At 36.0% G+C, this 18,319-nt stretch overlaps 1 protein-coding gene across 3 annotated transcripts in view; it reads left to right on the top strand.

The window, feature by feature from the left end:
- The window catches only part of LOC131061002 (1,4-alpha-glucan-branching enzyme 1, chloroplastic/amyloplastic), a 244,948-nt gene that overhangs the window by 27,832 nt on the left and 198,797 nt on the right, over positions 1-18,319 (top strand). For all 3 annotated transcript variants that reach the window (XM_057994501.2, XM_057994502.2, XM_057994503.2), the window contains 4 exons: positions 4,762-4,907; positions 8,378-8,476; positions 9,345-9,387; positions 9,597-9,656. In XM_057994501.2, coding sequence (XP_057850484.1) covers positions 4,762-4,907; positions 8,378-8,476; positions 9,345-9,387; positions 9,597-9,656 — 348 coding nt within the window. The remainder of the gene's footprint in view (positions 1-4,761; positions 4,908-8,377; positions 8,477-9,344; positions 9,388-9,596; positions 9,657-18,319) is intronic.

Consider the following 18,319-nt stretch of genomic DNA (forward strand, 5'->3'; position numbering starts at 1 on the left):
AATGAAGTTGCAAACTCAGAGGATAATGAAGACTACCTCTTCATTTATGCCTTGTCCAACAATTTGCCAGCCGATAGTAACACTTGGTTGATAGATAGTGGTGCATCTAGACACATCACGGGATATCGAGAGCATCTCTCAGACTTGATGGAGAAAGAGTCCAACCTTCATGTGGTAATTGGTGATGATGGTCAGTATTCGGTAAGAGGTTTTGGTAGCACTTTTATAAATTTAGAATCTGGCATGTCCTTTCATCTTAGTGATATTTTATTTGTTCCTGGAATTAAGAGGAATTTAATTTCTATTTCTGCCCTAGAAGATAAAGGTTATCAAATAGCATTTTCTGAGGGTAAAGTACTTGCATGGCCTAAGAAATCTAGTATTAAATCTGCTCGTGTTATTGGAAATAGATATGATAGTTTGTATAAGCTTTCAGCTAACCCCATTCGAGCACTCATTCATGAAGCTTCTGAATCTAGCGAGCTATGGCATAGAAGGCTCGACCATCTTCACTATTAGGCACTTCCTTCACTTGAAAAGATGGTTAAAGGTATGCCTAAACTTAGTCAATTTCATGATGATACTTGCAAAGGTTGTGCATTAGGTAAGAACACTAAAAATCCATTTCATAAAAGTGAAAGTAGAGCTAAAGAAAAATTAGCACTTGTTCATTCTGATTTATGTGGACCCATGTATGTTCCTTCACCTAGTGGATTTCTATACTATGTTACATTTATAGATGATTTTTCTAGAAAGACTTGGATTTACTTTCTAAAATCTAAAGAATCTGATGAAGTACTAAGTAGGTTTAAAGAATTTAAAGCCCTAGCTGAAAATATGTCTGGTAAAAGGATTGAAGTGTTAAGATTTGACAATGGAGCTGAATACACCTCAAGTGGCTTCAATGACTTTTGTGTAGAGACAGGAATTAAGAGGGAAATCTGCGTCCCCTACAATCCTCAGCAAAATGGTGTAGCTGAACGAAAGAATAGAGCCATTGTTGAAGCAGCCAAAGCTATGATTCACGATCAGGACCTGGAGACCTTCTTATGGGCCGAAGCATCCAAGACTGAAGTGTAAATTCAGAATAGACGCCCTCATCGTGTCCTGAAGAACATAACTCCCGTGAAAGCTTCACTGGAGTTAAACTAGATATCAGCCACCTTAGGATCTTTGGAAGTCTTGTCTATGTTCATGTGCCAAAGGAAAAGAGGACTAAGCTAGAGCCTTCAGGGAAGAAGGGTATCCTTGTTGGATATAGTGAATCTTCCAAGGCATTTCGCATCTACATTCCCGGTCAAAGGTATATTGAGGTAAGTAGGGATGTCACCTTTGAAAAAAATATTGCTTTCAAGAAATCTAAAGGTTCTCTTATTGATAATGATAAAGAAGTTAATGATATTCAAAATATGGATATTGATACTAATCCTAAGATTCAAAGGGAGCCTATTGAGCCTCCTGAACCTATTGAGCATGACGATTCTCCTGAGCCTCTGGATCCAATTGATGGACCTAGAGATATTGCAGTTAGCAAGAAAGGCCACTTTGGGTTAGGAGCACAATCCAAGATGCAAAAAAGTTTGCAGCTCCTAGTTGCACTTTCAGAGAAAGTAAGAAACCTCAGAAGTTGTCCAACTATGTTGCAATGATGTGCAACATCATTGAGACTGAACCATCCAACATAGAAGAAGCTATGAACCAGCAAGCATGGAAATTAGCTATGGACGAAGAGTATCAATCCATCATCAAGAATGATGTCTGGGACATTGTGCCTAGACCTAAAGGTAGGTCTGTTATTTCTTCCAAATAGTTGTTTAAAATTAAACATGCTGCTGATGGTAGTATAGAGAAATACAAAGCTAGATTTGTAGCCCGTGGTTTTTCTCAAAAGGAAGGCATAGATTATGAAGAAACATTTGCTCCTGTTGTTAGATATACTTCCGTTAGAACTATTATAGCTATTGCTGCAGCCAAAGGTTGGAAATTACATCAGATGGGTGTAAAGACTGCTTTCCTTAATGGTGTTATTGAGGAAGAAGTCTATATTGAACAACCTGAAGGTTATGAGATTCATAATAGAGAAACTCATGTGTGCAGACTAAAGAAAGCTCTCTACGGCCTCAAGCAAGCTCCTTGAGCTTGGTATGAAAGAATTGATAAGTACTTGGCTAGTTTAGGGTTTTGTAAGAATGATGCTGATCCTAACATTTACTTTGAAGTATTTAATGGTGAAATGCTAATTCTGGTTTTATGTGGATGATTTATTCCCAACTGGTGAAGATAGTCTCATCATTAGGTGTAAGAAAGAATTAGCTACTGAATTTGAAATGAAGGATCTAGGCCTAATGCATTACTTTCTAGGGTTAGAAGTGTGGCAAAGACTAATGAAATTATTCTAAGTCAAGGAAAATATATTATTGATATATTGAAAAGATTTGGTATGATGGATTGTAAACCTATGTCTACTCTTATGGAAACTAACTTGAAGAAGTTGAGTATTTCTGCAGCTAATTCTAATTTTGCAGATCCTTCGGAGTACAGGCAGTTGATTGGATCCTTGATGTATCTAGTTAACACTAGACCATATATTTGCTATGCAGTGAGTGCACTTAGCCAATTCATGAACCAGCTAAAGCATGTTCACTTGGTGGCAGCCAAGCACATCCTGAGATACTTGCGTGGAACAGTTGGCTATGGGCTGAAGTATCCAATCAACACAGTGATCAATTTGGAAGGCTACTCTGATTTCGATTGGGCTGGGAGTGTTATTGACAGGAAAAACAATTCAGGAATTTGTTTCAACTTGGGTTCCGCTATGATCTCTTTGGCCAGTAGGAAACAATCCTCAGTTGCATTGAGTACTGCAGAAGCTTCAAGTGTGGCAACTAGAGAAGCAGTTTGGCTTCACAAGCTTCTTGCTGGGTTGTTTGGGCAACCTTGGGAATCCATTGTTATTTATTGTGATAATCAGAATTGTATTAAAATGTCTAATAATCCTGTGTTCCATGACAGGTCAAAACATATGGAAACTCATTATCACTATGTTCGTGATATGGCACAAAGAGGTGCCATCTAGCTGAAATATATCAGCACTGATGAACAAGTTTCAGATGTTCTCATCAAGCCTCTAGCTTGAGTGAAGTTTGAGTACTTCAGAGAGAAGCTTGGAATTGTGGAGAACACAACATTGATTGAGAGAGAGTCTCAATCTTAGTGATGCAATTTAGTTTGCATCCTCCACCCTCTGCAGGCAATGAAAGGTGGAGTCACGCTTTGCGGGCAATGCAAGGTGACATTGTATCCTTCTCTGGGAGAAGGCTGAGGTGTAAGACCTCTTCCACCCTCTGTGGGCAATGCAAGGTGGATCCATCCTCAGCGGGCAATGCAAGATGGACATCATGAAATGAGTTCATGATATTTATGTGTTTTATTGCAGGTATACTCTATGGAGCTTATACATTCATCCTTGCGGGCAATGCAAGATGAAAGTCATGAATGGATCATGACAAGTGGCAGATATCCTCCCTAGCTAAGAGGGAGTGTTGAAAATAATAGCTAGCTCAGATACCTGACTATTGTATTTTAATGTTGTCAAAGACAAATGTATTATCTCTCATGTAATTCGAATTATTTTGGGCTGGACCCAAACATGTAACGTGGAGGCAAATAAATGTAACTTTGGGCTGGACCCAAACATGTAACGTGAAGGCAATAAATGACAAATAAATAAATTAATTAATATGCAAGCCGACTTGAGCGTTTGGCGCCAAAGGTTGGATATAAAACTAACAACAAATGAAGTCATTATCATCATCTTCTACGAATGTAATCTGCTCTCCAAGATCGGCGATCGCTCTCTCTCTCTTGTGCATACTTGTTTCATATCTATTGTGTGAAGTTATTATTAAGGCTGACTGTGAGGCGAAGCTATCAAGATCATCATGCGAAGTTGATGAAGACTCTTCTTGTGCGAATTTGGTGCTGATCTTCCTTAGCCATCTGCTGTTGACAAGGGCTGCAATCTTCATTGTCATGTAAAGAGAAATTGAGATCTGCTAACTTGCTGATTGGACAGCAATCTGAGATAAGTTCGCTTGCCTTGTAATTGCCTACATTTGAGATAATACATATTGTACTTTGTGGCTGGGTTTTTCATCTCCAAGAGGGAGGTTTTCCCAGGGTATTGGTGTGTCTTGTCTTGTGTCTTCATTGCTGTTACTGTTCATCTGCAGTCTGTTATAATCTGATTACCTAAAATTAACATCTGATTGCTTAAAACTAACAAAATGGACCCATATTCTGCCTGCAATAGAATTCAAACCAGGACTGCGGCTGTTTAGTAGTACCCTGGGCATGTCCGCTAGGGATCTGAACCAGGACCCAGAGCAGGTTCAAAACAGATTTGATTCAGGGGGTTTTCCTGGATGAACTGGTAACAATGATTAAAGTGTTCTTCTTCAGCTGAACTTTATAACTGTCAGTTATTCCTAACAGTCAGCGAACTCACAATTACCAACTAACTCATAGCTACCAATTTGTTCATAACTGTTAAATTACCTTGTATAATATGACTGTTATAGATATTCTAATACTTAAATCATAGGCAAGTTACTTTTTGTTCAAGATAAATTGCTGCCATGATTAAACAGTTTTTCTTAGTAAGTTATTGGTGATTCCTGTTTCTTTTACAAGCATTGGGTTGACTGTGTTTTTTTGTTCGCCTTTTTATGTAGTGTTTTTGGTTATTGTATCTCGTTTCAGGACATCAAAGTAGAAACTACTAAGTCAATACAAAATGGAGGAGAGCCCAAAATTCAACCGAGAGTTGTGCCCCCACCTGGGACTGGCCAAAGAATATACGAAATAGACCCATTGTTGAATAAACATAATGATCATCTTGAGTATCGGTAAGAATGGAACCCTTGTTTCTAATAATGTATTTCTGTTTTCTTGTTGGCATAATTTTGCTATGGTTAAAAGCTGAAAACTGAAAGTTATTAGAAGTTACTTAGTATCCAAGTGACCTGAAATATTCAGTTGATTTTTGTTGAAAGATATTTCATGTTTTGATTATTTGAAGATGGACAACATCTCCATTATTATCATTCAACAATGCATATTTGTGCATGAACTCTAGTTTTTTATTTGTGTGCTTAAACAAGGAACACTGCATATATCCTACATAGTGTCAATTACTCTGCAGATTTTTAGTTAAAGTATTGGTAGTTTTATCTAGACGTTCCTTATGTAGTCATCTCAAAAGTGTTGATTTATCTTATCCAAGTTCCTTGTCCAAAATAGGTTGGGGACTTTCTGAAAGAAGATGTCGGTTCTCTAATCTGTTTATTTTAATGGAGTTTGCAAATTTATTGGTAAAATATTCTTCTTGTCAAAGCATTAAAAAATTTAAGAATCCATGATAAGAAGTATCATGCTCTATAAATTACTACATGTCAGATTTTAAATTACAACTGCTTTGTTCGAGATTATCAAACATTTATTAAACGTTTATGCAAGTGCTCTGAATAGTGGGAAAGAAAAAAAATCTAGTGCTTTAAGTTTTGCATCTCTCTTTAGTTGTAGCTGCTTGCTTTTGTAAGGTTATCCTCTTTTAGGCGAGACCATATTCTAGGTCAAGGTTTGCATTGTTTTGTCAAAGTCTGAAGATTATTATGTTTCGCAAGCTTCCAGTGTCTTTCAATACATCTTGGTCCAATTAATGCCCTGATGGTAAAATCAAAAGGGGGAAAATAGTTTCTACCCTGTTAAGAAATCGACACACCTTATAGCTATGGCCCATGCATGTGTATCATATCTGATTTGATAGTGTGCTCTAATGCACACTTTCATATGATATGCGCTAGACAAAGCTTAATGCATATATAAGAACCACTGCTGATAACAGGAGCCTTTCTGGCTATCTGATCAACCTATTTGATATGACTCTTCTGAGTTAACCATTGGGTACTTTGCAAAAGGATTGGAATTTTGGAATACTTGCTCAAATGCCACCGAGTTTCTGATTTTGATTGAAAATAGAAAATAGAAAAAGGGTGTGCAGAAGGGGAGAGGGTGTCAATAGGGACCCCAGTTAAAGCAAGAAAAGGATCTACCTGGTACTTGACTCATCCATAGTATTGTGATTCTTGCCTGGGTTGAGATTGTATCACATGTATAATGAACTAGTGTCTTTCATTGATAACATAATTATAGCCTGGAAAGTTTGTCGATAAAATGAAACCTATTCAATTGATGGGGAAAGTACCCTGTAGACTGCTGCAATAAATGATGGTTTGTTTGTATGGAAACTTGTTTAATGTTAATCTTTCTTGGCGTCAGGTAGTGATGTAACTACTTGTGATTTGGTTGTTGGTGGCTGTGTAACAAACAACCTTAAGTTGTGACATTCAAATTTTAATTCTCTAGACAGGTGAAAGGTGTTGTTCCTCGGGTCCTCCCTGTACTAAACAAGTGTATCAAACACTAAATTAAAAAAATGAAAATTATGATCGTTCCATGTTCATTGTGTTATAGTTAATTCCTAAGATACTGGATTCTCCCGAGCAGGCTTGGATTTGGGCCCTGGTTTGAGCTTGGTCCTCCGTGGATTACCCCCGGGTTTCACCCAGGCGGCAGTTCCCACAGAGGACCCAGCTGCCTGGGTGAAACCCAGGGGGAATCCACGGAAGACCCGGGCGGACCAAGGCCCATGGGTTCCCAAAAATGCAGAGCCATTACTGCAAAATCATTAATTCTGGTGAACAGAATTTGAACATTGTTTGCAGTAATGCAGTATGTAAGGCAGCTTATGGCTCTTCACACACATGTAGCAAGGCTGAAGTATAATGATGATGAGTTATATCATAATATAACATTTATCTACAACTCTTAAGAATGTGATTCAAAGATGCCTACATACTGCATTACTGCAAACAATGTTCAAATTCTTTTCACCAGAATAAAGTTAACCAATGACTATAATAGACATATGGCAAGATTATATTATAATGACTATGGAGTCTTTCCAAATCTTAAGAATGTTTTAAAAGATTGTCTGCATATGTCACTACAGGCCACCACTGCTCTATGTAACCTTAAAATTTAGGAGAAATACATGAAAATACCTCTTTATCAAAATTAGCAGGTTTAGGCTTTAGTACATTAGATCCAAAATCATTAATATATACTGCATTAAGGCTTTATAATATATATATATATATACACACACGGATGTACTTGTACCCAAGGAATTTTTTTTTTGCCGATTCCGCAATTCCGTACCCGTACCCATACCCGAATTGGTAACTTAGGTTAATTCTAATACCATTTATATTGCTATAATCTGTTAGTTTAGAATTTATTAGCAAACATTCTAGCATTTATATGACCCTCTATCTTAGAAATGTTGTGTAATGCTTGGACCAAGGGTCCCTTGACATGCAAGAATTGAGACAAAATTCCATATTGATTAGCAGGATTTAGTCTTTGGAGATTCAGGGGAATTCCATCCCTAGGAGTTGCAATCTTAGGATCCAACTTTGTTTCAACCCTCTCTGTTGTCAAGTTATCCTTCATTGGTCTGTATTCTGGATAGTGTTGCTTAGGACTAACAGTGTCCCTCACCTGTCATAAGAGTTGCCACTTGAATGTCCAGAATTACAGTTATTGGTTACACAACCAACAACAACCAAATCGCAAGCAGTCACATCACTACCTAATGCCAACAAGGATTAACATAAACAGGGAGACTACAAAGTTACAAACAACAAAACATTGTTCATTGCAACAGAAACAAATTTCCTTGCTGCTTTTCTAGCCTTTGTATTGGGCTTTGTAGTGGACTAATAATTTTAGTTTGGACTATCACTAAGATTGGGATTTTTGGGTAGTTCATTACCCATGTATGTCATATCTAAGAGGCCCCAAGGCTTTGCGCCAATGAGAAAGGAGATCCAGCATCTCTAATGTTGAATCAGCTTGCATAGAGTCAATATATTCTGTAAAACATTCAAATCAAGAAAAATATGTTCAGGCTAGGTCAATCTCAAAGGTGTCATTCTCTTCTAATTACAAAGGAGATTGATACTCAAGAAAAATTGTCATTCACCATAACTTCTCAGGGAAATAAATTGTAACAGGTTGTTTAATTTTTTAGACAAACCAATGGAAATGGAGTTCGTTTTTCTGCAGTTTCTTATATCAAGCAAAAGAACTTTATCTACTTACTTTCTAAAGAACAATTTTATCTCAAATAGCATGGTGGATTATTATCTATTTTATTCAAGATTTTGTTATGCAATGCCAGACCTACTGGGTCTTTTTAATGTATGATTTTGCCTATAGATGTAATAAATGACCATATATGTTTCTGCCCCAGATATTCACAGTACAGGAAAACAAGAGAGTTGATTGACAAATATGAAGGTGGATTGGAAGCATTTTCTAGGGGTTATGAGAAGATGGGATTTATTCGCAGGTAATGTTAACATTTATTCACAGGTAATGGGACTTATTTGCAGGATGTTATTTTCAAAGAGTATGTGGGGTCATCATGGGGCCTAAGCCATGGCATGACACCATATTAAGGATGGGAATTTGAAGCATGTCAGATGATTTTAGATGCATTGTCAAGGCATAAAATTAATGGGGAGTGTATCAAGAGGATGTCCTGTCTTATCACAATTCCCCATTAACAAGGAGTCTATTGGGTGGATCGTCTGCCTTATCACGGTTTGGGATTGAATTTGAAATTTCACACTCAAAATGCACTCAAAATCCTGCACTATGGCCTGGTAGAATTTTTCTGTGTCTTAATGGATAAGAAATAATTGGAATAATCAAGGAATAGTGGAGTTTATGAATTTAAGGGTAAATAACTTCCTTTAAGGTACCAAGAGAAATGCAGATAAAAGTCTATTTCGATGGATTTACAGAATGCATTATATTTGCCTACTGTAGCTGGGATAAATTGGAAAAATATATACTACAAAAGCTTGTGCCTCATCTCAATCTTTCCTAAATTGCAAGCTCGACATTGAGCAAGGGAATATGATTTGATTGCTTCAGTTTGATATTTCTGAATTCTATACAGTACTAATTTAGAATTCTTTGTAGGAAATAAGATTATCTTAGGATATTCTGAAATTTATCTAGCCACATAATAACTTCTTGTTGCAATGGGTTTTTCCTTCTTATTCATTTTTCAGTTAAACTCACAAATGTATTTTCTATGTTGGATTGTGGGAAAATTGTTCAAACTGGTTCACATTGTATCGAATTACTGTAAGTGAAAACAGTAATTGTTTGTGATTTTTCTGAGAGCTAGTTGTATAGCATGGTTGCAGTGCGGCTGGAATAACCTATAGAGAATGGGCGCCTGGTGCTAAGGTCAATATCATTTTATGAGTATTTTTCAAGTTACATTGTTTTGATTTTCTATCTTTTTTATTGTGTCTAAGAATAATGTTATTATGTTTTAGTGGTCTGCTTCTGAACTCTTTTTCTTTCGCATGCCTCTGTCAACTAAAATCTGCACATATTGTGTCTCTAAGTAGGTCTTTTCTGTAAATTAATCATTTTTTTATAGTTTTTTTCAGTTGGCATCACTTATAGGAGATTTCAACAACTGGAATCCCAATGCTGATGTTATGACCAAGGTTGGTGTTTTTCTTCTAATTCGAATCCTAATGCCAAACCTTGCTTCTTGAACCATGTGTTTGTCACATTATATGCTTTTCTATTACTTTCTAGCATATCCATATAAAAATCATTTCTTAAAAACAATCTACATTTATATGCATTTTACCCCAGAACAAAAATAAATTGCATGTGGAGTAGTCAAAGATCATCAAATTTACAATTTATTTTTGTCTTTGTTTCTTTGTGTTCATCCTTGAACCATGCAGCTACCTTTTTGACATATATTCATACATTAAATCTTCTTTCCTATACCCAATATTTTAGTCAAGAAACCAAATCTGCAATACAGATTCTGAAGCCTCACTGTGGCATTACTAGCAACTGATAAGAAATCTTGTACCTTAATCATATGATCGTTGCTTGACTTGTTTCTTTCACCACTTTTTTCTATTAAGCTGTAGACAATATTTAATTGTTGCTTGCTTCCTGTTTATCTGGGAAATTGCACTAGAAACTGGCATTATGCATTTGCTGATATAGAATTCTACCCCCTTTTATCCATAGTTATTGCCTAATTTATGAATCCTATCAGCTTGAAATCGTATATCTTCTTAAATTCAAGTCCCAAATTATTAATTCCTTCATAGGGTACATACCTTTGAATTCTTGTGGAAGCCTTTCAATGAAGAATTCAGAGATTTGATATTGTTGTTTGTAACTAGGAAAGAGGGTTCGGATTGCCCTAAGGCAACATCCGAACCCCTTCCCTTAAGTATAACGTGGAGGACCGGCCCTAAAAGATTAACGTGCCTCTAAACAAAGACCAGCCCTATTTACCATGCCACATTAATAACTTGGCGCCAAAATGAATATGTAAAACAAAGCCGACTTAGAGGTTATGTGGGTTAAATGATCATATAAATAATGATCATTTACCAAACACAAATACACAATCTTATTTCCTCTTGCAAAGCGAAATACCTCTGCAACTAAGTGTGCGAAATTGAGAAGTAAATTGGGCAAACTTATCCAAGAAAGTCAAAGGCATTTGATGTTCCAGATTTCTGTTAGAGAGCAGATTTAATGAAGACTTGGAGTAATTAAAAGGGCAGATCTGACCATTAAAAGATGCAGATTTGATAAGAGGTTGAAGGTTTCAGCTAAGTATTGTGTTGGTACAATTCAGATTGAATACATCATCTGACCTGTGGGTCTTTAGTGCTGGGTTTTTCCTCCTTGGAGGTTTTCCCAGGGTATTTGTGTTTGTCTCTTATGCACTTACTTTCATTCTGTCATTTACTTTACTTAATATTAGCAAACAATTAAATACTGATAATCTGATTACTAATTTGGGTTACAAAATTTAACATGGTATCAGAGCTAAGGTGTTACTAACTTCAGATTTCAGTATATCATTTGTTGCATTTAGTTGCTATTTGTTTTCAGATTAAAATGTCAGGTTTGAGGGCCGAAGACAAACTTGATGGAGCCCTTGATTTTGCTGCTTGGAAAGTTCGTATTCTATTGATTCTTGAAGAGAATGAACTACTTAAATTCGTAGAAGAAGAAAGGCTGTCCCCGCCTGAAGATGCTGAAGAACTGAAGCAATTCAAGAAAGACTCCCTCAAGGCTAGGAAGATCATAATTGAATCTGTCAAGAATCATCTTGTCATTGTCATATCAAAATTTGCTTCTGCCAGGGAAATGATCAAACACTTGGAAGGGATGTATGAAGTCAACAACCTCAGCAGGGCCCTTGCTCTAAGGCAGCAACTACTTCACATCAAAATGAAAGAAGAAGACTCAATCATGACCTACTTCATGAAGATCAATGAACTAAAGGACAAGCTAAGTACCCTTGATTGCCAAATTTCAGATAAAGATCTTGTCATGATTGCATTAAATGGTCTACCTGATGAATGGGAACCATTCATTCGTAGCATTGGTGGAAGAGCTGATCGTCCCAACTTTGAGCGTCTTCAATCTGATTGCATGTAAGAGGAAAACTCAAGAACTCTCACAAATATGATAATCATGTTCTCATAACTAAGTCTAGGAAAGGTGGGCATTGGAAGAAAGAAAAGAGAAGCAAAGATTTTAGATCCTCCTCTTATGATCCAAGGAAAAAGTCAAGAGATTCCTCCCACATTTGCTGTTTCAGATGTGATAAGTATGGTCACTATGCTAGAGATTGTCAGAATGATCCTAAGGAAAGAGAAGTCAACTTAAATGAAGTTGCTGAACAAAATGAGGACTATCTTCTTATCTCTGCTCTACCAAGCAACGTTCCTACGGACAATGATGCTTGGATAATCGACAGTGGTGCCTCCAGACACATCTCAGGTTTTCGTGAGCATCTTTCAAATCTGACAGAAAAGGATACCAACCTTCATGTGGTAATCGGTGATGATGCTCGATACTCGGTAAAAGGTTCTGGCACTACCTCTTTAAAACTAGATTCTGGTATTTCCTTACAACTCTGTGATATCCTTTTTATACCTGGTATTAAAAGAAATCTTATTTCCATTTCTGCTTTAGAAGATAAGGGTCTACAAATAGCATTTTCTGAAGGGAAAGTACTTGCTTGGTCTAAGAAATCTAACTTCAAATCTGCTCATGTTATTGGAAATAGATATGATAGTTTATATAAGCTTGCAGCTAACCCAATTCAAGCTCTCATTCATGAGGCCCCTGAATCATGCGAGCTATGGCATAGAAGACTTGGATATCTACACTTTCAAGCTCTGCCCACTCTTGGTAAACTGGTTAAAGGTATGCCTAAACTTAGTTTATCCCATGATGATGCTTGTAAAGGTTGTGCAATGGGTAAGAATGTGAAGAACCTTTTTCATAAAAGTGATAGTAGGGCTAAAGAAAGGTTAGAACTTATTCATTCAGATCTATGTGGTCCCATGTCTGTAGCATCTCCTAGCGGCTTCCTTTATTATGTTATCTTCATAGATGATTTCTCTAGGAAAACTTGGATTTACTTTCTTAAATCTAAAGAGTCTGAAGAAGTCCTAAACAGATTTAAAGAATTCAAAGCCTTGGTTGAAAACTCTACTGGAAATCGAATTAAATGTTTAAGGTCTGACAATGGAGGTGAATACACCTCAGGTAGTTTTTATGAATTCTGTATTGAGACGGGAATTAAGAGGGAGTTCTGTGTTCCCTACAATCCCTAGCAAAATGGAGTTGCTGAAAGAAAGAACATGACCATTGTTGAAGCTACAAGAGCCATGATTCATGATCAAGACCTGCAACCTTTCCTATGGGCGGAGGCATCCAAAACAACAGTTTACATTCAGAATAGGTGTCCTCATCGTGCTCTAAAGAATGTAACCCTTGAAGAAGCCTTTACAGGAATTAAACCTGACATCAGCCACCTAAGGATATTCGGGAACCTTGTGTATGTTCATGTGCCTAAAGAAAAACAAACCAAGTTGGATCCTTCTGGAAAGAAAGGCATCTTAGTGGGATACAGTGAATCGTCTAAAGCCTTCAGGATCTACATTTCAGGTCAAAGGTATGTTGAGGTAAGTAGAGATGTAACTTTTGAAGAAGATATTGCTTTCAAAAGATCTAAAGGATCATTATCTGATAATGATGATATTGTGATTGAAAATCAAGATTCAAATGTTGATGCTAATCTTGAGATACAGAAGGAGTTCGTTGACCTCCCGGGTCAGGAAGTTCAGGATGATCCAGCAGAACCCATGGACTCTACAGATATACCTAAGGATATTGTGGTTAGCAAGAAAAGGCCACTTTGGGTTAGAAACACTATTCAAGATGCTGAAGGATTTGCTGCTCCCAGAGGAACCTTTAGAGATAGCAAGAAACCCCAAAATCACGCCAACTACATTTCTGTAATGTGTAACATCATTGAGTTTGAACCTCTCGATGTCGAAGAGGCCATGTCTCATCATGCCTGGAAATTAGCCATGGATGAAGAGTATGGGTCTATCATCAAGAATGATGTCTGGGACATTGTACCCAGACCCAAAGGTAAGTCTGTTGTTTCCTCTAAATGGCTATTTAAAATTAAGCATAATGCTGATGGTAGTATTGAAAAATATAAAGCTAGATTTGTAGCTCGTGGTTTTTCTCAAAAGGAAGTAATAGATTATGAGGAAACATTCGCTCCTGTCGCTAGATATACTTCTATTAGATCTATAATAGCTATTGCTGCAGCCAAAGGTTGGGAACTACATCAAATGGATGTTAAGACAGCCTTCCTCAATGGTGTCATTGAGGAAGAAGTCTATATTGAGCAACCAGAAGGTTCTGTAATCCATAAAAGAGATTTTCATGTCTGCAGGTTGAAGAAAGCCTTATATGGGCTCAAATAGGCTCCTCGTGCTTGGTATGAAAGAATTGATAAGTACCTACTAAGCTTAGGATTTCGTAAGAATGATGCTGATGCTAACATTTACTTGAAAATATATATTGATGATATGCTTATTCTGGTTTTGTATGTGGATGATTTATTTCTCACTAGTGAAAATAAGTTAATCATGAGATGTAAGAAAGAATTAGCCTCAGAATTTGAAATGAAGGATTTAGGTCTAATGCATTACTTCCTAGGGTTAAAAGTATGGCAAAAATTCAATGGAATTTTTCTAAGTCAAGGAAAATACACTATTGATATTTTGAAAAGATTTAGAATGATGGACTGTAAATCTATGTCTACTTCTATGGAATCTAACTTAAAGAAGTTAAGTATTTCTGCAGCTAACTCTGATTTTGCAGATCCATCTGAGTACAGGCAGTTGATTGGATCCTTGATGTATCTAGTCAATACTAGACCAGATATCTGTTATGTTGTGAATGCCCTCAGTCAGTTCATGAGCTTGCCTAAACTTGTTCACTTGGTTGCTGCCAAGCACATTCTAAGATACCTGCGTGGCACTATTGGCTATGGGCTGAAGTATTCATTTAATAGCTCAATCTTCTTGGAAGGATATTCAGATTCATATTGGGCAAGAAGTGTCAAGGATAGGAAAAGTACTTCGGGTGTCTGTTTCAACTTGGGCTCTGCAGTAATCTCTTGGGCATGTAGAAAGCAATCTTCAGTAGCATTGAGCACTGCAGAAGCTGAGTACATTGCAACATCAATTGCATCTAGAGAAGCAATGTGGCTTCGCAAACTTATTGTTGGATTATTTGGTCAACCTAGTGGTCCTACCACTATTCATTGTGATAATCAAAGCTGTATAAAGATGTCGGTAAATCCTGTGTTCCATGATCGGTCCAAACATGTGGAAACCCATTATCACTTCATTCGGGATATGGTGCAAAGAGGCACCATTCAGCTGAAGTATATTAGCACAGATGAACAGGTTGCAGATATTCTTACCAAACCTTTATCCAGAGTGAAGTTTGAATACTTCAGAGACAAACTTGGTATTATGGAAAATGAAGTCCTGATTGAGAGGGAGCTTCAATCTCAGTGACTCTATCTGCAGTGTTTTGATCATTCTTTGCTTGTGTGCAAGAATGAAAGGATCCACTCTATGCTTGTGTGCTAGATGGAAAATTGTAATTATGTAAAGACCCACTTTTGTATTACACTTTCTATGCTTGTGTGCTAGAACCATCCTATGCTCGTGTGCTAGGTGGAAGATGCAATTCTATGCTTGTGTGCTAGATCCATTCTATGCTCGTGTGCTAGATGGAACTCTAAAGGTTCAGATTATGTATTCTCCTCTTCCCTAGTTAAGAGGGAGTGTTGTTTGTAACTAGGAAAGAGGGTTCGGATTGCCCTAAGGCAACATCCGAACCCCTTCCCTTAAGTATAACGTGGAGGACCGGCCCTAAAAGGTTAACGTGCCTCTAAACAAAGACCAGCCCTATTTACCACGCCACATTAATAACTTGGCGCCAAAATGAATATGTAAAACAAAGCCGACTTAGAGGTTATGTGGGTTAAATGATCATATAAATAATGATCATTTACCAAACACAAATACACAATCTTATTTCCTCTTGCAAAGTGAAATACCTCTGCAACTAAGTGTGCGAAATTGAGAAGTAAATTGGGCAAACTTATCCAAGAAAGTCAAAGGCATTTGATGTTCCAGATTTCTGTTAGAGAGCAGATTTAATGCAGACTTGGAGTAATTAGAAGGGCAGATCTGACCATTAAAAGATGCAGATCTGATAAAAGGTTGAAGGTTTCAGCTAAGTATTGTATTGGTACAATTCAGATTGAATACATAATCTGACCTGTGGGTCTTTAGTGCTAGGTTTTTCCTCCTTGGAGGTTTTCCCAAGGTATTTGTGTTTGTCTCTTATGCATTTACTTTCATTCTGTCATTTACTTTACTTAATATTAGCAAACAATTAAATACTGCTAATCTGATTTTTAATCTGGGTTACAAAATTTAATAGATATAAATATTGACACAATTTTAATAGCATAATTGATATTAAATTGAAGTATCAATGTTATCAAGTGACCACACATAAGAAATTTGTCAGCTTTGAAGATGAGTAGTTGGAGTCAGTTAAAATACTTCCTATATGACAAAATATCACGTACCATAAATTTGATATTGGGATATGATGTGATATGATTGTGGACTTGAAGAGATTATCAAGTCAAGATCATGTGGGTGAGGTCAATAAGTTAGCCATTACATGGTCTAAGACTCCAAACACGACTAAAAATTGAAGCATCTCTTCATCGGGATATGAGTGATTGGGCTCATTATTATCTGTGCTTATTTGTAATGTCCCCTACTAGGAGTATGCCTGTTTTCCATGATTAAGCATACTTCATCATACTTATTATGCCTTAAATCAAATTAATTAAAACTAGAGAACCATTAGTATTCATAATACAATTGATAATTACCTAAGTCACAAGGTTAGAATTTGAATTCGAGTTTAGCAACAATAAAATTTGGATGAAGTTTGGCAAGGATAATAAAATTGGAAAAAATTCTAAATCAAATTTGCTTTATAGAAATTTGAATTTTTTATATTTATAAATAATAAATTTATTAAATTATCAAAATAATTTAACATTGCTAAATAGCATTGAAATAATATTATAAAATATAATAGATTTGAAATAAAATGATAAAATTTATTATTTTTAAAAATAAAATTAACATTGAAATAATATTATAAAATATAATAGATTTGAAATAAAATGATCAAATTTATTATTTATTAAAATATAATACTATTATATTAAATTGAAAATTAGCATAAATATTTAATATTTATTAAATTAAAATAATTAAAAATAAAACAATGTTTTATTAAATTTTGGATACATTATAATAAATTTAAAAATCCTTATAATATAATTCTATTTAAAATTTTAATTTTAATTTATTAATATATAAATATTAAAATGTTAAATATTATATATTAAATAATAAATATATTATAAGCTCGGAAACTCCATCATGACCTTATAATATACTTATTATTTAACATATAAACATGGCGGCGGGGTTTGTAAAACTTTGCGGATTGGGCTTAAGAATGCATTATTTGTGATGGTTTTCATTGGGTCGATGGCAGCTCCTTACGCTTTGGGCATATCTTGCAATCATGGCATTGTTTGTGACCGTTTTCATTGGGTTTGTGGGGAAAAAGCATGTGTTCCACCATGGTGTGAGAGGAAGACGGAGGTCAAGAACCTAATTGCTAGGTTTCTTCATTTCTGCATGAGATTTTGGTTTTTCCTCCAGAATGTGTAATAGATTGCTGGAAAAAACCCTACCCTTGTTTCATACGAATTTAGGGAAAATTAGAACATTTTTAAAATTTTTTTATTGGAATTCACTGAATTTTGAATTTCACACATGAAATTTGTATGAAATTCAGCAAACCTTGTGACATATATAATTACTATATTTAAGCGCGATCCTTATTTCCTAATCATCAACCCTAATGGAGGATGGTGAATAAGTATGTTAGGGCGCTAGAAAACCATTGTCCACAAGTAGGCCTAAGGTTTTCAGGAACACCCGTCCATACCACCTCTTGGACTCCCTAAGGGTTTTCAGGAACACTCATCCATACGACCTCTTGGGGCTCACCTATGTTGTGAGATATTTACACTGCCTTTTCCTAAAAAATCCAACAAATCCTCATGAGGGGCAACAGAGAATGATTAAGGATTAGGTCATTAATATACTAATTTCTTATGTATTATGAATGTATATGCATATACATGAAATTAAGCTTAGCTATCATATAAATCTTAATTCCCTATTATTAACAAATGCAAATCTTCTTGACATTGTTATATATATATTGAAATAACTTATATTATTGACCATATGTTTGCCTATTATTCCTAATAGAATTCAAATAGGACATTATTGAAAATTAGCATATAGTTCATAAGGTAAGATACAGCATACCAATCTGCTGTTACAAATGATGATTGTAAATAATCCAATGTGCTGTAATGGATGATCCTTGTTGTCATTGGACTAAGTCTCCAGTTGATATTTGATATCAATCTGGTCTTCTTTGATGCCCTTCTTCTTAAATGCGGAACCATTTTATATAGCCTTGAAGTGGATACGTAGAGTCATCCTTCTTTGCAAAGGACGTCAGGCTTCATAAGGTGATGTCTCTTTCTTACCGGTTGCTGTCCCTTCAAGTCGTTGCTGTATTCCTTTAAACCGTTAATTAATCTAATTATATCCCT

This window comes from Cryptomeria japonica, chromosome 9, assembly GCF_030272615.1.
Source record: "Cryptomeria japonica chromosome 9, Sugi_1.0, whole genome shotgun sequence".
Lineage (NCBI taxonomy): Eukaryota > Viridiplantae > Streptophyta > Pinopsida > Cupressales > Cupressaceae > Cryptomeria > Cryptomeria japonica.